Below are 21,046 nucleotides of genomic sequence, written 5' to 3' on the forward strand. Positions count from 1 at the left end.
TTGGTTTCCAGGGCTTGAGCCTGGCACAGTTGTCGTCACCAAGCAGTCCATGGATGCCACCTTCCAGCCCAAGTTTGAGCAGGTGATCCTGGGAAAGACAGTGGTGCATGATACTGATCTGGACCAAAGCTTGGCTGAGGAGCTGCTGCAGTGTGGCAAGGAACTGAACCAGTTTGAGACGGTGATTGGCAACACCATGTGTACACTGGATTTCTATGAAGGTATGACTTCTGATGCATGGATGTGTTCATCATATTTTTCACCCACATGTATGTACTTGTACATATAAGTACTTAAGTTATAATGTTCATCTTTTTTCTGTCTTTCTGCTCTGTCTGATCAATCACTCAGGACAAGCTCGTTTGGNCAATGTGCCTACTATGCACAGTACCTCAGTTGTAATGTTCATCTTTAACCATTTCTTCTGTCTTTCTGCTCTGTCTGATCAATCACTCAGGACAAGCTCGTTTGGATGGAGCTTTCTGCTCCTACACTGAGGAGGACAAAAAGGACTACCTCAAAAAAGCCAGTGAAGCAGGAATCTGCAATATTGAAATTGAGTCTTCAGTTTTTGCTGCTATGTGCAAGCTGAGCGGTCTACGAGGTAAGAAAATATAACACCAGCATTATATTATAGTTGACTTCAGTGTGTCGAAACACTTCAAGTTGTCCTCACACCTCGTTGAGTTTCTTTAACGAGAGAATGTTTCTTTGTTTCTTTGTAAAGCGGCTGTGGTTTGTGTGGCATTACTGGATCGGCTGAAGGGGGATCAGCTCAGCAGCTCTCATGAAGTTCTTAGCGGTTACCAAAAACATCCTCAGATTCTGGTTGCTCACTACATCAAGAAGCAGCTGAAGGCCAAAGCAGTATGTAGCTAAGTGCAAGCACACATAAAATTCTGGGTATCCTCTCCTGAAAACATGGTGCTATGCAATAACTCAGCTTTAAACATTTTTTAAACATTCTTTCCTGCTCACAAATAGCCATACCTTTAATACCTCTAGATTAAAATTTGAAATATTGCAATGACTTTTATTCTTTGACACTGTCCTTATAAACCCGCCTGGACTATTTCACTTTTGTATTTAACTTAGGTCTTAGAGATCTTATCACAGTTTATTTCCCTTGATATAAGGATGGAGGAGCTCACTTGAAGACACAAGTGATGCTCTGGACATGCAAATGTCTGTCTTTCATTCCTAACTGACGACAATCCCACCCTGAAAAGTGTCCCATCATTTGCTGGTTTGACCAGGCCTGATTCAAAACCACAATTTCTGATGGGCTTTAAACCTCAAATGTTGAGGCCAACCGAGTAATATAAGGTGGAGCAGACACCTCTGTTCGTCAGGGAAGTGGTACAGCAATAGTTTAAGTGTGAGGTAGTCTTTGGACCAAGCAATGCTCACAAAAAAATGTTTGGAGATTACAGAGGAGATTACCTACATCATTACATCATATAAGGCGTTTTAATAAATCTCTCTTTTAGTGACCTAAAACTGTTTGCATGTGGACAAGAGGCCAAAACCTAAAGGAAATACGTCATGTTTAAGGCTGCCTTTGTTTTTTACAACATGTGAAGTTTCTTTTCAATAAAACCTGAACTTGATGACTTTTAGGGAGTCTATGTTTACAACGGTGCTGTAACAAAATCATCTCATTGTCTAGAAATATTTCATGGAAACTGGTGATGATGAATGGCGTATGGTATTAAAAACATAAATATCATCTGGAGTGTGTTTTATGCAGTATTTATGTTGCATTGTTTTTCTTACAATTAGGCCTCTCTAATGTTTCTACAAGTTTCATTCAGAACCTAAAAACAACAAAACAACAAAATGTCACTAAGTTTAAGGGTAAAAGGGTGAAATAGACTGAATGTATTAAAACCACTAAATCCTCATGCAGTGTGAAGTTGTTTGTTTTGTGTTCTGGCTCATCAGAGTGGCACAGGTTCACATCCTACAGCTATTTCTCAGTGCAAGAAGCGCTATGTGTGAAGCAGGAGGTTTGTTGCAGTATGAGCAACATCCTGACCACTGCAGACCACTCTAAAAATAACAGGAAAGTCTTGGGGAGGATCCCTTTTGAGGTATGAGTGTGGCTGATAAACACAGATATCATACTTTGCTTTAAACTTATGCCTGCTCGAGAACATCTGCCTGTCTTTAGTAGAGGTGGGGGAAAAATCGATACAGTATAGTATCGAGATATTTTTGTATGGCAATATCGTATTGATTTTTTAAATTACACAATTTATGAATATTACAAATACAAATTAAACTTTGGGTAGCCAACTAAAATAATACAATCAATTGCTTATTCAGGCCACATAATTTACAGTTGAAGAAAGGTAATTTATCGCAATATATCGCAACATATTTTAGTGCAATACTGAACATTGATTCAATCACTCATTCATATTTCATAACCGCTTATACGCTGTTAGGGACCGCAGTGGGGCTGGAGCCTATCCCAGCTGACACTGGGCGAGAGGCGGGGTACACCCTGGACAGGTGCTAGACTATCACAGGGCAATACTAAACATTTTGCAACATATTTAAAATCACGATAATATAGTGTGACTTAAGTATCGTGATAATATCGTATCATAGATCCTCTGGTGAGTCCCACACCTAGTCTTTAGATCAGCCTGTGTACCTCTTGAGTAATTTTGCTTTGGATACTTTAATAACAGTAAACAACACGGCTGTAAAGAACTTCAGTTACTGTGTTCAACTTGAATTCTTACAAATATCTATTTTGATACACCGGTTATTTTGGAAGATATTAGTCAAAGTTATAACCCTACTCTTTTAGTCTTTGCAGGCCAACACTGACGTAAGATGACGTCAAAGTTTAAATTGGACGGTCTGACTAACAGCAAGCCTCATTTCTAATATCAAGTAGGCGAAATAGTCACAATTCACCACACACTGGCTCTGAAAATGAGTCCGCATTTGATCACAAATTGCAAGATAAGATGATCCTTTGTTTTTTTAAGTGGCATAAACATGTTTGCTGCAGTGCTGGATCAGCTTCTCTCATATATGTGCATCCTGTGAAACACAAGTCTTTAAGTGTCCGGTCTGGAGAACATAATTATCGACTTCCCTGTGTGTCTGCGCTTGAATCGCCAGCTTTAAGTAGGCTATATGGTCACATAGGATGCTGAAAAAGCCGCTCTGGCGCGTCAGAGGACAAGAGGAGGGTCTGCCTGCGCGCTCCCGTGCGTGCCCACCTCCTGTTTGCCATCCGATCCTACCCCGGACTATTCGCTGACTCAGTGCCTTAAGCAGCATCACCGTTCACCTGAACAGAGCTACAGCATCCTCTGAGGACAAATACATCAGCCATGGCCAAAACAGCAAGCGGTAAGCGTGTTGAGACTGATCATGTTTAAAAGGGTGCGTGGATGGATGTGTGGATGGATTGATGGACCTGTGTCAGACCTGTTCTGTGTAGAGCTCATGTCGGCCCGGTATTGTCTAGGTAGTCGTGCTTCTGTAATGGCTCCTCTTAGGAATTTTCTCTTTTTTGTAATGACCGCAACAATGATCACTTATCTTTATATTTCTCAGTCGGCTGTGAGTCTATTGTCTCCGCACAGGAGCCTGGTAAAAAGAATCTGAGCATCCTCCGTCATTAGGTTACTGAAATGTCTCCTTCATTATCCTCATCTGCGTTAATGTGTTAGTCCTCATTTGCTTTGATCATATATTGTGTGACAGATTATAATTAGATATCACGGATTGGCCCCCGACAGCTTTATTTACAACGCCGCACCTGCGGTTCATGGCACAGCGGCCCCAACATGCAGCATAATGCAGACGGACCCCACCCAAGATGCTGTGCTGCCGACCATTTAACCGACAGCAAAGCAGAGAGGGCTTCATCCGTCTGACTTTTACATTACTTTGCTATTATTACACCTGCATAGCCGAATCTGATTAATTTAAAACGTGATTGTGTACCTTAAACGTCTCATAAACGCGATCATTTATTTGGGATTGCTCCTTTTCTTCGTGCCTATAGCTCCCCTTATGTCTTGCCTGGGATGCATCACCAGCTGTGACAGATGTGCTGCCATTTATTCTGTAAAAATACCCCATTGGCATATGAGCAAATATAAATTAGTGGTAGGAGTAAGCACACTGAATTGTAGAGATAAGACTGTGGCCTGCATTAGTCATCTCCTCTGATGGACAGTTATTGTTGTAGGCCAGGCATTTAGCATATTTGTTTTCATGGTGCTGTTCAGCCTCTGTGTATGTATCTAAAACATTAGTGGTGCTTCAATATAAGCAAATTAGATCATAAAATACAGCAGGATGTGCACTTGCTTTATTGTGGCGTGCGTGGTGGCAGAGCGGCAGTGGAGGAGACAGGTGCATGGCAGGGTGGGAGGCAGGCCAGCCCTGCAGCAAGGGGCCGCTTCTCACACTGGCCTTTGCAGCAGAAGGCTTAGCAGCACTGACAATCTGTAGTCCTCTCTGGACAGCCAGGTGGGCACTTTGACAAATACATGAGCAGAGAGAGGATGGAGAAAGGGACAGAATTTGCAGATGAGATTAAAAATAGTCAGTTAGACAGTGATGAAAGCACATCTTACCCCAGATCTATTAAAAAAAAAGTCAAAATCATTTATCAGCTGTGTTTGACAGCTATGACAGCAGCACTCAATAATGTAGACAGATGCTGCGTATTATTGTGATCATGCCACAGGGCAAACAGCTGAGGGGTCAACAGGAAATTGAAAAACTTGACCAGATCTTATCTTATGAAAAGGCACTCTGATTTCTTGATTGAAATGAGTCACAAATACTTAGAGAATACTTTCATCCAATCAAATAGGGCTTTTGGGTACATTTAGGCGCACTGGTCATCTAATGCTAATTGTTTTATTGAGGAAATTTCCCTTTCTGTTCTTGTGATATCTTAATAATATCTCAAGTATATTTCCAAATTGGTGATATATGATGGTGAGGAAACCTTATGAGATCTGTTTCACTGTTTTCATGGGAGAGACTTCACAGCATGGTGTGTTTATATTCCCACAGCATACAAAGAGAAGATGAAGGAGCTGTCCGTCCTCTCCCTCATCTGCTCCTGCTTCTACAACGAGCCACGCAACAACAAGCTCATGTGTGAGTTTGAAGGTATGGATCAACCTGAACATTGATTTTCTTTTGGATCAAACAGATGGATGCTTTATCTGCCCTGTAAATACAGACGTTCATAATAATGACATATTGTCAGAGTGATTTATCGTGTTATTGGACATCGATTTTGCTGGTGTCATGAACATAATTGTGTGATTTACAGACATGGAGGTGAAACCCATAAACAAGCGAGCCTCTGGCCAGGCCTTTGAGGTGATCCTCAAGACGCCATCTCCGGTGTCAGATGTAGCCCACAACCTCCCCTCGCCCCCTAAGAGGGACATCTCCTTAGAGGACATTGAGAAGAAACTGGAGGCTGCTGAGGACCGGAGGAGGGTGAGTATTTCACCTGTTTGAAATGACTTTAGGTGTTTATAATGGAAAACAAAACACATTTTAGATTTTGAATAATTTAGAATTAATCAGTCTATTATTTCTTTGTCGCGCGTTTTCAGTATCAGGAGGCCCAGGTGCTGAGGGCTTTGGCAGAAAAGCGAGACCACGAGAGGGACGTGTTGCTAAAGGCCATGGAAGAGAACAGCAACTTCAGCAAGATGGCCGAGGAGAAGCTCCAGATGAAGATGGAGCAGATCAAGGAGAACCGTGAAGCCTATCTGGCAGCTATGATTGAGCGTTTACAGGAGAAGGTGAGAAATGACAAAACATTTTCTTTGTTTCCAACTTCACAGTGGTGCCCGCAGAAATTAGGGGTGGCCAGATGGGGTCACGGAAAATCTTGAGGTGACACACCAAAACCAAAAGCCATAATTGAATTTTAGGAATTCTATTATGCTGTTTAAGTATTTAAGCTAGTTGAAAACTATGTCAGTGTGAGATTTAAAGAACTGCATATTGATATTACTTGGTTTTCTAATGTTACAGTAAATATTGCTAATGATCTAATGACAGTAGAGTTAAAATTCTAAGTTCCACAACAATCCTGTTTTAATGTGATATAAATGTGTTAAGCAATTCATTGTTCTTCATATAAAATGGTTGTCCTTTTCCTTTAAAAGATAGATATACAGCTAATCTGAAGGAGTACATTCATTGTAAGCAACAAAACAGTTACTGGCTACAAGCCTTTTCAAGTTAAAAAACAAACAATCACCACACTGTTGCCTCTCATATTATGCATATGTGACTTCCAAATGGGGGCCAGGAGGGAAGCCAGAGACAGTGTCAGGGTGGCCGTGGCGGTGGCCCCCCTGGCCACCTTTCGGTGACGCCACTGCATCTTTAAACTGAGTATGATTAAGTTTGGGCGTGGCACCACCAGCGCCCAGTTGTTCAGAAGTAATCTGATTGCATTTTGGCTAGTGGATCAGATCAAATTTTGAAAATGGATTTTTCAAACGAAAAACAAAATGGACTCTGAAATCAAATTAGATCACATAGAGTAATGCATTGGGGTAAAACCTTCAGCACATTTTGTTCAGAACTTTCTAATAGGATTGTGATACCTTTGATCCAAAAATTCAGGATTATCCTGATCCCAGCAGAAGGGTGGATTCAGGGTGGATTTCAGAAACAAAATGTAGTTTAACTTTGAAATAAGTCAAATATATATAGGCCTATATTTATTTATATTTGGCACTTGATTTTTCTGAACAGTCTTTTTAAATAAATAAAATAGACATTGGGCAACATATTAAGCCTCTCTATACAGTAAAATAAAAAAAAGAAAAAGAATGTTGTCCCCATTAAATAATCCCCGAAATAATAGAAGTTATTATCTCAAAGATCTCTGTTTCGTTCTCTTCTGTGGCACATGCGGCGATACGTGATACCTGTGGAGTGTTTGTTGGCAGACTGCCGACATTGTGATGTGTAGTCGCATAGAGCACCGGTTATCTGGATTTGGTCATCTTGAAAAGTTTGCATCTGGATCTGGATTCAAAGTGAAATGCCTTAGCTGATCTAAATAGCTAAACATAAACATCTGTTTTCAAAATCTAGATCTCTCTGATAGGAGGCCCAGATGACTTATCATTCTCTGTTGTTGGGGTGTTTTCAGGAGAGACGTGCAGCTGTGGTGCGCAAGAACAAAGAGCTGAGGGAAGAGCTGAGGGAAGAGCTGACAGCATGAGCCTCACACAAGTCCTGACTTCCATGGTCCATCAACATCCCTCCATCCAGCCCCGCCTCCCCTCCCTCACCCCGCCCTCACCCCCCCCTCAGAACAGACACCCAACCCTGGAGGCCGAGAGGTTTGAGGACCTCAGCACCACATCACAACACGCCGCACCACCAGTACTCACTTCTATCAGTATTATCAGTGGATACAAACATCACTTACACCCATCTTGAGAGTTGAATGGATTTGTTGACCTTAGAGAAAATGTGGGAATATGGCTTTTATTTTGTAAATACTTTTTCTTAAAGTCTATCTATCTATCTATCTATCTATCTATCTATCTATCTATCTATCTATCTATCTATCTATCTATGATGGTAGGTGAAGTACAATACAAAGACTGTACTGTACTGCACTGTACAATTTCAAACATTTGGTTTGTGATTGATTAACGTTTCAGTTTTTGAAATTTGACTCTACAACCATTTTCTTGTGAAAGCTGTTGGTGTTGTGAGTTGGCTGTAGACTGACATTTGCAATGTTTCCTGATGATGTCATGACGATGATGATGATGATGTTTCTGTGTCTTTGTGAAGAATGACGGTTGGTGTACCTACACTGCAGGCTCCTCCTCGAGATATCGACGTATCCCAACAGTATCTTCCGCACGCACACCCACTCATTCTCTTGACACGCACGCTTTGAACCTAACAGTACGCCACAGATCCATAAAGTGTCCACCTCCTCTGACATGAGCTTGATAATGAACTTGATAGGTGCTTTATTGTTATTGAGAATGTCTTTGCCCACCGGGAGCATCTGTTTATACACTCACAGATTCCCACTTATCCTGACAACGCCATGTCTCAATCAATCCATCTTTGGCCAAAATCAATAGCTCTGTTACATACACAGTATTTGGGCATTACGCTCTTGAATGTTATGACACCATGCTGGTACTATGTGTTGGACAGTGGAATGTGCCGTTGCTCCCACCTTGATATTGATAGTGTGAACATAACGTATGTCTGTGTGGGTGTGTGTGAACGCGAATTTACCACAAGGCATCACTAACCTCTGCTCTCTTTAGGGGGTTAGATGGAGAACGGATGCAGGATGCTTTACATTCAGCACACTGAACTAGTCTCTTTTTAATATACAGTACCACTGATATCTGCCTGCATCCTCTGCTGCTTGTGTTACTCCCTTCATATATTTCTCTGTGAAAGCTTTGCTGAATAAAGGTTTGAGGTTCTGTGAACATGGCATGCACCATCTAATACTTTTGTGTGCTACAAGAGGAGGGAAAATGTAAACTGCCAAATAAAAGAACCAGTTATCTACACATCCTGAGAATCACCGTCGTCCCCTAGTTGATTTTTCATTCATGTTTCAGTCTAATGCGTTCTCCCATTTTCAGAATGCATACATGTCAGTCCTACAGTCCCAAAATATTTGTAAACATCAACAACTCTCTCACAAATGCCAAAACAAGAGTGCTAAAACTCAAATTTGTGATGTCATAGGGTTAAAGTCTGGAGCTGCTCCACAGACAATGAACTGGTAAAGATGCTATAGATGACACACCCAGGGGAACAGTCACACTATGAGTATTTATGGGTCCATAAAACCAGTCTCCCATCCATTGTCTATGGAGCTGCTCCAGACTTTATACACCATGACATCACAAGTCTGAGACTTACTTCTCTGGTTTCTGGCTACAAGAGAGAGTACAAACATTAATTGAATTTGCTCTCAATTTGTTGCATTATTTGAAATATAGTCAGGCTTATTCTTCAAGGGTTAGACTAATAAACATCTAAAATGAATCCATGATTATCCACCAGACATGTGTAGGACAAAGTTTGTCCACTAGGTGGCAGTGGCAGATTTTAAAAAAAGCAAAGCTGGAGCTCACACCGATCCAAAAGTAGGGCAGAAGTTCATAAAAAGCGGAATGCAAACATCGAGGACATATAATGACAAAAACAAAACAAAAAACAAACGAACAAGCAAACCTCAGATTGACTCTACAATAAAAAAGATGATTTAAGTTTCATCTTCTCATGTGAATCCTGATCTGGAATTGATCTGAAACAGCCTCATTTTTGTGTCAATCATCATCCCTCAGAGCATCAAATACAAATAGTTTTATGTATCATGATCTTAAGTGCTATATCATAGGGAACTGGATTTGCTTGAGTTTCTTGAAGATGTTTCACCTCTCATCCAAGAGCCATAATGTCATCAAGAAACTCAAGCAAGTCCAGTTGCCTATGATATAGCACTTAGAATACCATGGCCTGGATGACTCAGAATCTTCACCGACATTTTGCTTAACAATTTGGGAAAAATACCTTTCGACTGGTACGGGAATTCGAAAGAACCGAGAGCTGAAGAAACCTCTTAGATGAGAGGTAAAACACCTTCAAGAAACTTCCAGTTGCCTATGATATGGGCTAGCACTTACGATTACCATGACCTGGATGTCTGACAATCAACACCAACATCTTTCTGTATCGTGCTTTAAACTGACTGATATTTCAACGGTAAGTAAAAGTAAAGAATTCTAGTATTTGTGATGTCATAGGGTATAAAGTCTGGAGCTGCTTCATAGACAATGAATGGTAATGCTATTATAGTGCTCTTGGCTCTGAAACACAAAATGTACCCATATAGTCAGAACATTCCCCTGGCTGCTCTCAGTGTCATTCATCACATCTTTCCCAATTCATTGTCTATGGAGCAGCTCCAGACTTTGCACCCTATAACATCACAAATATGAGTTTTTGCACTCTAGTTTCTGGATCTTGCAGAGTTGGTCATGTTTACTAATATTTTTGGACTGTCTTAGACACAAAAAAAACATATATGGATTTTGCAAGTAGGCGTAGTTCCTCTTTAATAGCACGCGGGCTGAGCTCTCATGGAACAAATCAAAGACTGCCTCTCCTGGAAGCCTGAGTTGCTGCATGGATGGATAAAAGTAAGTCATTATAAAAAGTGTGAACCCCTAAAAAAATCTGTCAGAAACAACACCGTGGAGCTGAACAGTGATTTATTGGTCCAGCTGTCTTGTGTATTGTTGTTACTTTTTAACCGCTTTCCTCCAGTGTCCCCATCCTGTTCACACTATTGTCTCCGTTTCAGACCAACCCAGGCTGGTGAGGTCAGGGCAACATTGTAAAGGATTTCCTCTGGCTCTTAATGATTTCCTGGGTATTCATAAGGGCAACAATGCTCTCAGATTTGGTTACTTACCTGGCACACAGTGAAGGCATTGCCTTTCAGTCAATAACCGGGACCTTATTATCTCATGATTAACTTCTATGGGACTGTAACAAAAATACACCTGCAGATTATATGTCATCTGGGAAGAAAAGGTATTAATCACTTGGAGGGCAGTTAGGCTGCTGGTATAAATGTGGCATGACTGTAGAAAATAGCTGCTGATTATATATAATGACAACAAAACATTCTGCAGAGTTAAAGGAGCAAATGCAACAGAAACAAAGACTTTGATTTAAATCCATGTTTTATACTTTTAACTCAATTTATTGGTACAAAAATATTACAAATAGATACAAGAATGCAATTTTCCAATTCTCAAGTGGTTAGTTTACCAACAATGGCACATATAATATGCATATTCATTTCCATGAGTTCTCATACCACTAAAGAAGCAGACTGATTTAAGTAACTCTACATTATGTTAAATACAGACGTCCATGCTCGACAAATGTAGAAGTTTCAGTATGTTGTGTACAAAATATAACCTCTACATTTGTGCTTGCAGTAAATCTATTTATGGCCCATATGTCGCATCATCATATCAGTCCTCAGCCTGGAGACAGTGCATGTTAACTAAATTAGTCAATGAATAACATAAAATCATTTAGAAACCCTTTCTTTAGAGAAATGACACACTCCCATTTATCTTTAATAAAATAAAATCAGTTTGCTTTGTTCCCCTGTGTTTTATTGTTATAAAAACAGAGGCAGATTGTGCTGCCCAGTCTGTGGTGGTGGGCACAGCTCAGCTGTTGCCTTCAGTCCAGTTGTTAGCTTCAGAAGGCCCCAATCTCCGTGCCCCACGGCCTGTAAGGCTTTGACAGGGTGGAGGAGGGGCTCACTGTGCTGAGGGCCGCCGGGGACACCAGAGGGAAAGCACCGAAGGAGAGGGGGAAGGCCGACAGCGAGGAGAGGGATGAAAGGACTGGTGGCGAAAGCTTGGAGGTTGGCACAGACAGACTGAGGGGCAGCGAACCGTTTGGAGGCACCCTGAGGGTCTCTGTGGGGGGCATTACACCGAGTCTGGACGTCCCAGATGCCTCAGCGGAGGGGGAAGAAGATGTAGAGGAAGCAGAGGAAGAGGAGGAGGAGGGTGGGCTACTGTTGCTTCTGGATGCAGGAGTCCTGCCCTGGGGGTGTTGTAGGAGGAGGGGGTGGGGGAGATGGGCAGGGGCAGTTCCGTAGGCAGAGCCCCAGGCTAAGTGTTCCAGTCCAGTGTGCACCTCCCTCTGAGACGCGTAGTTGCTGAGGTGGGACACCAAACGTATACGAAGGGGGTCTGTACCGTCCCGACCCTCTATGATGCTCAGGTAGCGAGCTGTCTCTGCCAGGCACTCCCTGAAGCCCAGGCTGCGGTAATCCTTAGCAAGAGCGTGGGCCTCAAAATAACCTGTCAGGAGAGGAAGCAGAGGGGTCAGACAGATGATCAAGAGTATAATTATCTTTTAAATTAGGGAATTACAACATGAACTCATTTATTAGTTATCAAAAGCCAAAAAGAGTTATGTTACCTTTGCCTCCAGATGCATGGAGCATCTTCAAATGGTCCACAGTCATTTGCAAAATTTCAGCTTTTTCCAATTTAGCTGATCCCTGTAAAAAAAAATAAGAAATTATTTAAAGATACTTCTAAATAGTTCCCAAATAGAAAAAACATTTAAGGAAAAATATGTGCTTGCCTATAAGGAAAAGTGACCAAATTACCTGTTTCTCAAAAGCACTTGGCACCAATCTTCTCAACTCTGACAAACTATTATTGATCCGGTCACGTCTCCGTTTCTCAATAATCTGTAAATTGGTAAAATAAAGAGTGTAATTTAGGTCACAGGTGGGAGGGAAACAGTGGGATCTATCAAACGCAACTTGGCACCAGAGATGATGAGTTCACTTACCCCTCTGCGCCTTTTTCTGGCTTGAACTTGGGTGGTTGTGGAGGGTGACATCGAGCCGTGGGAATCAAGCTGACTGAAAGATGAAACAGCAATACATTTATTTTCATTGAAACAAAAAATATGAGGTTTATCGACCAAGGCAAAACATCAAATTAAAATACACATGCAATAAAGTTGAAATGTTGCACCTAGTGAAATGAAACATACAAGTCACCCATTAAACATGACATAATAATTATTTTAAAAAGTTAACATACCCATTTTCGTCGCAGCTATCCTTCTCCACCTCAACATTATCGTCCAGGTCGCTGTCTGATGAGCTGTAATTGTGGCTGCGCTTCATTTTGCTTCCAAAGCTACAGTGATGAAAAGTCCTCCTCTCAGACACAGCTCCGGTGGTGCACTGACAGCACAGAGTCTGTGCAACAGTTTAAACGTCAGACGTGCCTCTCTCTGCCCTGATCATTTTCACACCGCGCAGAGGGAGGCGGGGTCTGCGTGATGATGTGGGCGGGGCTTGAAATGACTCGAGCCTGTTAAAACCGAGCTGGTATTTGAATGACACACAAATATATAAATAAATCTAAATCCATTAACAAACCCAAAGTCTCAGAGGAAAGCTAATAGAGGTGCTGAAACTCATTTCTGCAATGATTTCAATCAACATAAAGCATTATATTAAATATATATTTATGTATATTACATTAAAGGCAAATGAGCAGTGGTGTCCCCAGATATTTTCCATAAGGGCTGCCAGATAAGGCCACTGAAAATCTTAGGGTGGCACACCAAAACCAAAAGCCGTAACTGAATTTCAGGAATTCACTTAGGCTGTTGTGGTAGCTGAAAACTACGTCAATATGGGGAGTTAATGATACGCTTTACAGTTAATATTACTAATTATCTGATGTGCATAGACCAAGGATAGGCAACCTGTGGCTCCAGAGCCGCATGCAGCTCTTTAGACCCTCTTCAGTGGCTCCCTGTGGCTTTGACATAAAATTATCTGGAAATGAGTTGGTTATTTTCTAACATTCAGATTTTCATTCATTGTTGTTAGCATAAAGTGATTATTTCATTCTATAACTGTAAAAATGTGTAGCCTATACATCAAATTAAAAAATGTTTTAACGTTTCATCAACTAAAATATGTGTCATACATCTAAAACCTGGAGCTTTTTCCTCTAAATTTTGCTGAACCTCAGTAGCGGTGGCTAACCTGGAGTCTCTCTGGCAAGGCTAGCTATGGATTCCGAATCCAAAAGAGGAATAGTCTTGGAGGAAAATAGAGGATTTAATAATGTATGAACAGATTCATTTGCTTTCACCACCAACGCTGCAAAGTTAAAGTAATAAATAAGCTACCTTGTGGTAAATCATATTAATGAATGCTCATTTAGACCTATTTATAATGTTGATGGGCTAATTTAGACTTAATAGGCTGTTACCTTTATTCAAATTTTTGCCGCCTCAGACATATACTTTTTTCATATTTTGGCTAATAATGGCTCTTCTAGTAGTAAAGGTTGCCGACCCCTGGCATAGACCAGTACAGGTACAGTTAATATTTTGAGTTCGACAACAATCCTGTTTTAATGTTATGTATCTGTTCATGATAGGCGATTCCCTGTTCTTTAAATAGGCTGTTTGCCCTTTTCCTTAAAAAGACAAAAATACAGCTTAAATTTGAAGTTGAGCCTACGAAACAAAACACTGACGAGGAACAGGCCTTCTGAAGTTTACAGAGACTTGTTGGTACCCGTGGAACCCGTTTCCATTCAGATATCTTTAAGTTCAACGGATCCCTCTGAAAATTTTCCTCACAAAAATTTAACCTAACTTTGAAGCGTTACTTAGGCCCCTTCCCGACAAGCTATGTCAAAATGGCTGGTACTGACAAACGCCTTAGGTTGTCTAGTTTCCGAAGATACCACTGCATTCTACTGCTTAACCTACCTTAAAGAAATGAACACCATGGCCTCATAAAGACAACAACATCGGCCTCCAATTATTTCTGTTCGTGGGGGCACTGCTGCAAATGAGAGCATCAGCAAGAAGACTGGCTATTTTGTAGTTATTCTTAAGGCCTGTCCCTGCGTCTGACAGGGAATCAGAAGTAAATTCAGATGACACGATTTACAGCGGGCATACTGGAACAGCCCATGTTTACATTTTCCCAGACAAAGTGTTGCAGAGATAAGTACGTTAGCCTGTTAAAAGGACGCAGGAGGAGATTTTGTTTTAGAGAATTTGATTTTTGATGTTATACTTTATGGTTATGGATGATACTGGGGCAGGATCAGCAAAAAGAAAAAGGAAAGAATTGACTGAAGAACAAAAAATGTTAAAAGGTAGGCCTACAGTAATAGAGCACAGGCAATACATGAGTCAACTTTGGTCCATCATTTTTGAAATACAGTGCGAGATGTGGTTTTACAGTAATATATGAATTTACATTGGAGGCTAAAACAAAGCTAGCTAACTGGCTAATAGTGTAACATTTTGTTTTGACCTTGCTGTGAAGCTATATCTTGCTGTTGGCTTATGATTATGAAGACATAACATAACAAGGGACTGTTAATAGCCTTAGCTTTCTTAAACAAAATAGCTCTGTATAGTGTAGGCTTATGTTTACTTTGTTTCTCAAACTTCAAATTACAGTTATTAATCTTAAATAGCCAACATTAGCCTCAAAACATTACCTCATCCCTACACATCCTGCCAACAGCTATGTCTAAAAAATAAAAAAATAAAATTAAGTTGTGTTTTTCTTTCACTCACTTCCAAATTTACTGGCTGCACTAGCCAGATCAAGAAGAGGTGCTCATCGGAATTGCGGTCTTTATTTCGGGTAACACTTTTTGTCTACAGGAGCTGCAAAATCGATACTTTCAATAGAGAGTACTGAGTCTGCCGCCCGACAGCTCAGACTGGCCCATGGACTCCTGGCCTCAGGTCCCCGGTCTCCCTGCTGAGACCCCAGTTCATGAGCAACAGGCCCCATTATAGCAGGAGCCCTCTTCTTCTTTGGTGTTGTGGAGGACACACGGCCTATTAGCAGAGTGTGTTGTTCATTGTCTGCTGTCAGCTGTGTGGTTCCAAAACAGCATTGATCAGCCGGGAGGCCCAACATTAGTCAGTTAGCGTTGCCAGGCTCTCCTAGGAAACCCACCCCTCCACCCCTCCACCCCTCCACCCCCACCTCCTCCCCAGTCCCTGCAAACAGGTCAACTGACTGGCGCACACAGACCTTCCCAGGAAATCATTCATCCTCAGTGGGTGAAAACAGTGAACCTCGCTCTGCCGTGTAGTGGGAAAGAGAGACAGACGTGTTTTTAGAAGCTTGAGCTACATGCAACCATAGATGAATGTTTTGCTTATGAGCTGCATTTAAAAAAAAACATACAAACCTACTTGGGCACAAGTGGCAAAGCACAAGTGCCTCACTCTGGATGGGGAGCAGGGGTGGTCTGACGAAGGTGTGAAAATTTTGACCCAACTAATGCGCCTGGGTCAGGGGGTAAACTATATAAAACATGGGAGCTTTCAATGTTTATGTTCCACTGTGTAACTGATCCCTTCTGACTGTTTATCTAGTATGAATCAGGGACGGAGAGACAGGAGATACAGATATTTCTGCCTATATATATACACAGATATTTATATATAAATACAAGCAAATGTTTGAATGAATGAATGATCTAAATAAAAAACTCACCAACTTTATTATTCATGGTTTAATAAGTTCATGTTAATTTTGAGGAATACTTAACCCAGAAATAACCATTTGTAAATCAGTTGTTCGTGTCCTGCTACCTTGAATTTGTGAAGAAAACCTTGTTTTTCTTGCACGCCTCCATGGAGAACAAACATATGGATTTATTGGTTGATTGGGGACCACGTTTAGCAACAGCAAAACTACATTGAACTCTCACACAGCTTGTGCAGTATAATCAAATGACCTTTTCACACAGGACTAGTATATCTGGGCACTTCAAATATGTGTTTACCTGAATTTACTGACATTACCCCCTGAATATGATGCGCACAGCCTTTTGTTTATCATTGCCAATGTAGCCTCCGTAACCAGAATGAGGCAGAAACGATGCATGTGGAAAACAGATAACCTAAATACAATTAGGGCCGCCCCCTAATAGTCGATCAAACGTTAGTCAACCAGAAAGATCATTCATCGGCAAGATTTCATTGGTCGCTTAGTCGCAGAAAAAACAACAACAACAACAAAAAACAACAGCCCGGAACTCTCTTAGGAGCTACACCTTGTCAAAATAAATCAAAACCTATATGACTGGACCATGTGGGAATTTAATTTGAAAGGACAGACACAGGAAGTGGCCATGCTCAGCAGTCAGACAGGAGTCATGTTAATTTCCAGGGCTGGTACCTGCGGTTATTACACAGGCTAGTTAATAACATGTCGGGCAGGAAATCCAAAGTGTGGGATCATTTTGAGAAGGTGAAGGACGAACCCAAGGTGATATGTAAACTCATCTTCATTGGTCGACTACAAACATGACGTATCATCTGAAACATGGAAGTAGCTACATGCCCATTAGCCCACAGCGTCATTAACAGGCGGCTCGCTCAGTGTGTGACGTGCACTTGTAGATAAAATATAGGCCTATATTAATGAAGGTTCATTAGTACGGTTTTGTATTTCTCTGTAATGTAGCACAGTGTTAACAATGTTACTGATACTATTCTTTCTCACACCTTCAACTCAAACCATTGTGTTGCCTCGCCCAAAATATGTAATTTTCATAATCAAATTAATATTGTAAATATGAGGGTGACTAGTCAACTAATGGCCCTAAATGATGACTATTGGCCGACTAGAAAAACTCTTAGTCAGGGGCAGCCCTAAATGCAACCTGAAATCGAAAGCGATGCTGATTTGCATGGGACTAATAATGTCGCACGACACTCTGTGTTTGGTGAAATATGGACAAAGTAGGACGTGGCAGATTTGCACAGGATAAAGATCGCATACGACCTCCTCAATTATTACAACTAGAAGTCCCAAGGTAATACTAGTCTTGTGTGAATACGGCTAAAGTCTCATTTATCCAGTCATAAGCTAAGTACTTCCCAAACACATACATTTTTGCTAAAACAAACTTAGTAATGGAGTCTGTTTTTTTTTTAGAACACTTAAATACTGCTCACATGTCGGTTCATGAATAACAATGATCCAATTCTATAATAATATTTCTTTTTCAGACACCATTCTGGATTATGACTGCTATTATTTTTGACACTTTCTTGCCAGTGCTTCTGTACATTTCCTCAAGTATATTTTTCAAGGACATTTAGTTGTAATGAACTGTTTTTATAGTGTGGTATTGCTACTTTAACGTAACCCTGCCATCATTTAGATAGACATACAAAGTACATGAAATACCATATAAAAACAGCAGCCAAATGTCAGGTCTGGGAAACGACAGCACTCGAGGCTGGTATAATTCCTGCATCCTGAGTCTGACATGTCTGGTAAGGCCATCAGTGGGAGCGTGACCCCCCTGCTGCTGTCTTCCATTCCAGTACCTTGTAGAGCAGCAGCTGTTTCTCCGCTCTGTCCATCAGGTCAGTTGTTAACTTGGTGCGTTGGGATCTAGACAAGTGTGGATGAGAGCTTGATTCCAGGGAGCAACTGCGGGCCAACACGCTGTTCCCAGAATGTCAGAGGGGTGTCAGTGGTGACAGATACAATGTGCAAGCTTCAGTCATTCAGAGTGTGGATGAACCTTCACACTAACCCCAACACTCCCCTTCCCCTCCCTGTCAGCGCACACTTTCACTAAAAATCTCGCTACCTTCATCCATTTCATGCATTTATATACTCCTGTACTCCCACATGGTCGATTTATGGACCTTAACATGTGCATAATCCTGTGGTGAAAAACTCCCGCGGCCTGCACACTCCCTGTCTGGATGGTGTTTCTCATGTAGGCATCTATGTTGCTCTTCACTGCGTAAAGTGTGGTGCTTGTGCAACAGATGCGTACATAAATCCTTAGCTAGTTTCAGTACAAACCCTACTTCTTGCCTTCCACCCCAGACTAAACCATACATGGCTTTCCCATGACTCTCTGTTGATAGGCAGCTTAGGTATATTTGGGATCACTTCAGTATTGTTTATGATGCTATTATAGTAATGGGGCTCTACAGTGCAGCCAGCTCTACAGGACAGGCAGGTTCATGTGGTCTCCATTAAGCAGACACAAAGCACTCTCCTCACACCTGACTGTCAAGGTCCCTCACATTAGCCCTGACATTCCTGTGATCCATTAAACATAATTAGGATTTTTCTTCCCAAAAACCTTGACTTTTCAACTGTGGCATCACAACATTTTCTCCGCCTCTACTCCAGTTGGCTTTTGATGATTTTGGATGTGAGAAAGTGTGTTTGGTCTGAGCTCATTTGCCTATGATTGCCATCTAAATCTTCCACATTTAATAACACGGACATGCCAGTCTGCCTGTTGACCGTGGGCCTAACTCGGCACCAATTTGAAGAAACCACTCTCAAACCAGTGCCAGGAAGCTAAGAGGTATAAGCAAGCATTTGTTTGAAACTGGCGTGTGCCCAGCTGCCTTCCTCAATCTTCCCTCAGGTTTCCCTTGGTGACTCTTTGTGTGCGAGAGTGCGGCCTGAGTGTGTGCTGGTGTGTCTGCATGTGTTTATGTGTGTGTGACCGAGAGTGTGCGAGTGTGTTTAGGAGGTGCTGTTTCCCACAGCCCTGATCTAATTCCGTGGTAACTCAATCTCCGTGTGAGCGCTTCCCGGCGAGTGTTCTCCCACCCGTCGACAGTCTCTCTCTGGCTGGCTGAGTGGCTGAGTGTGTCTGACAGAGGCCGGCTCAGTCCCATTGGACCCCCCCCCTCCGCCTCCGTCCTACCCACCCTCCCATCAGGATTGATTTACTATGTCAACCGTTGGGGCTGTCGGCAGCAGCGACGCTCGCAGCCGTGCCTGCATCCTGTGTGCACACCATCCTGACATCTTATACCTGTCATTCAACAACTGCTGCAGTGAAGTTTGCATTTGTGTGTGTGTTGAGGGGGGGGGGGGCGTGTGGGGGACATTTCTATGTGTGAGATCATGCCTTGGCCATACTTTATTCAAATAGAGCTGCATGTAAAAAAAAAAAGTATTAACTTTGCTGCATGAGCTATGCATTATGTAAGGCAGAGAAAATGCCACCCATGTTGGTCCTAAATAACTTGTCTGACTGAGGGAAATGTCTCCCAGACAACTTCCATGCAACAATGTTATCCTTTGGGCCACAGCTTCCTGTCTGTCCCCTCTTGTTCCACTCAGCACCCAGGCGCTATATTGGGCAGGGACCAGACCAGGCCTGAGACCCATTCCCACTGTTTGATTGTAATACACCCGCCTTCTCATTCTTTACCTTCCTGCCTTTGTTGGCATCCATTCTCCCTGTGCTTTTTGGATAGGTAAAGCCAGGGAGGATATGTTAACTTCCTTGTTTCTTTGTTTAGCAGGAGCTTTCTTTAAAAAAATATCTTTTTTTTTTTTTGAGGACAGCTCCTCAGGTCATAAAACTGACACCGGCATCTCACTACCGGCTGCCAATTACAGGGCTCAGAGTCAATTACAGGGCATGAACAGCATTTAGAAAACATTCAAACACATCTTTGAACTCTGATACGGACAACTTCATGAGCCTCTCTTGAAATAAATGTGGATGACCTGAGTCACTCTTGCATAAATATAAATCTATTCCATTAGTTTTTCCACAATGGCGCACACTCCTTCACAATGGCCCCTGACAATTATATTGTTCATAAGGTTTACCAGTATGCTGCCCATTACCAGTTAACTTATGCAAGTGCACAATAGAGGGAAGGCAGATCACAAGACTGGTTTCCCAAATAAGCGCAACAGGAGACGGCACGTGATGTCCACACAGAGAAAGGAGGACTGCGGAGTGAGCTACTTTTAAGGCCACACATTGTGTTGCCACAGGAAAAACATTGTTTGCATATCAATGGAGTGTGTGTTCGTGTGTGTGTGTATGAGTGTGTAAGGCAAGGTTGAGGGGGGTGTTTTGGGCTCTAATTGAAATGTATCTCCCGGTTTACATCACGCAAAGGGAACCTCACAGGCACTGGCCATATGAATTATTAGTGGAGTGAAGCTGTAGACATTTCTCTCTGCTTTGTGTGTGTGTATGCACTGCTTTACAAGACGTGATTGGTCACTGCCAGGGGAAATCTGTGTTTTAGAATAGGTCTGTCTCTGAAGGTGTCACAGTACAAGATAGTCCTTTACATCACCTCAAACATAGGTCTACAAGGGACATATCCCCCTCAGTATTTAGATCCCAAAAAAAGACATGAACAGAGGACTTTTATTTTGACTTTAAAGTGTTTGATGCTCAAAGTTTCCTGGTGAAGAACACCCCCTGTTTCATATGTGTTGAAACACAACCTACGCCCTTGCCTCAAACACCTTAGCCAAGGTTTTTTTGAGGGGTTTATGTGCAGTTTTCTTTGCCTAATGCAATCTAGAAATCAAATCTCATTATCCGACTTTATTTTTGACAGAACTGAGAAACAGAAAAGAGTCAATTTATGG

At 41.8% G+C, this 21,046-nt stretch overlaps 3 protein-coding genes across 5 annotated transcripts in view; 2 read left to right on the forward strand and 1 right to left on the reverse strand.

Moving 5' to 3' along the window:
- The window catches only part of upp1 (uridine phosphorylase 1), a 15,266-nt gene extending 13,372 nt beyond the window's left edge, over positions 1-1,894 (forward strand). For 2 of the 3 annotated variants that reach the window (XM_050046976.1, XM_050046977.1), the window contains exons 6-8: positions 12-221; positions 458-604; positions 728-1,894. In XM_050046976.1, coding sequence (XP_049902933.1) covers positions 12-221; positions 458-604; positions 728-879 — 509 coding nt within the window. In that variant the 3' untranslated portion in view covers positions 880-1,894. The remainder of the gene's footprint in view (positions 1-11; positions 222-457; positions 605-727) is intronic. The other variant, XM_050046975.1, reaches the window with a different exon arrangement.
- Positions 1,895-3,214: 1,320 nt separating this feature from the next.
- stmn2a (stathmin 2a) lies at positions 3,215-8,596 on the forward strand. The gene is made up of 5 exons (XM_050047658.1): positions 3,215-3,375; positions 5,062-5,160; positions 5,327-5,499; positions 5,619-5,810; positions 7,181-8,596. The coding sequence occupies exons 1-5, from the start codon at positions 3,357-3,359 to the stop codon at positions 7,250-7,252; spliced, it is 555 nt and encodes a 184-aa protein (XP_049903615.1). The 5' UTR covers positions 3,215-3,356; the 3' UTR covers positions 7,253-8,596.
- Positions 8,597-10,767: 2,171 nt separating this feature from the next.
- LOC126391618 (hairy/enhancer-of-split related with YRPW motif protein 1-like) lies at positions 10,768-12,857 on the reverse strand. The gene is made up of 5 exons (XM_050046497.1): positions 12,681-12,857; positions 12,424-12,496; positions 12,236-12,319; positions 12,043-12,124; positions 10,768-11,921 (listed from the first exon to the last, which is right to left on the reverse strand). Exons 1-5 carry the CDS (start codon positions 12,764-12,766, stop codon positions 11,308-11,310), a joined length of 939 nt encoding a protein of 312 aa, XP_049902454.1. The 5' UTR covers positions 12,767-12,857; the 3' UTR covers positions 10,768-11,307.
- Positions 12,858-21,046: the final 8,189 nt, after the last annotated feature.

Source organism: Epinephelus moara, chromosome 6 (assembly GCF_006386435.1).
Source record: "Epinephelus moara isolate mb chromosome 6, YSFRI_EMoa_1.0, whole genome shotgun sequence".
In the NCBI taxonomy this organism is placed as follows: Eukaryota; Metazoa; Chordata; class Actinopteri; order Perciformes; family Serranidae; genus Epinephelus; species Epinephelus moara.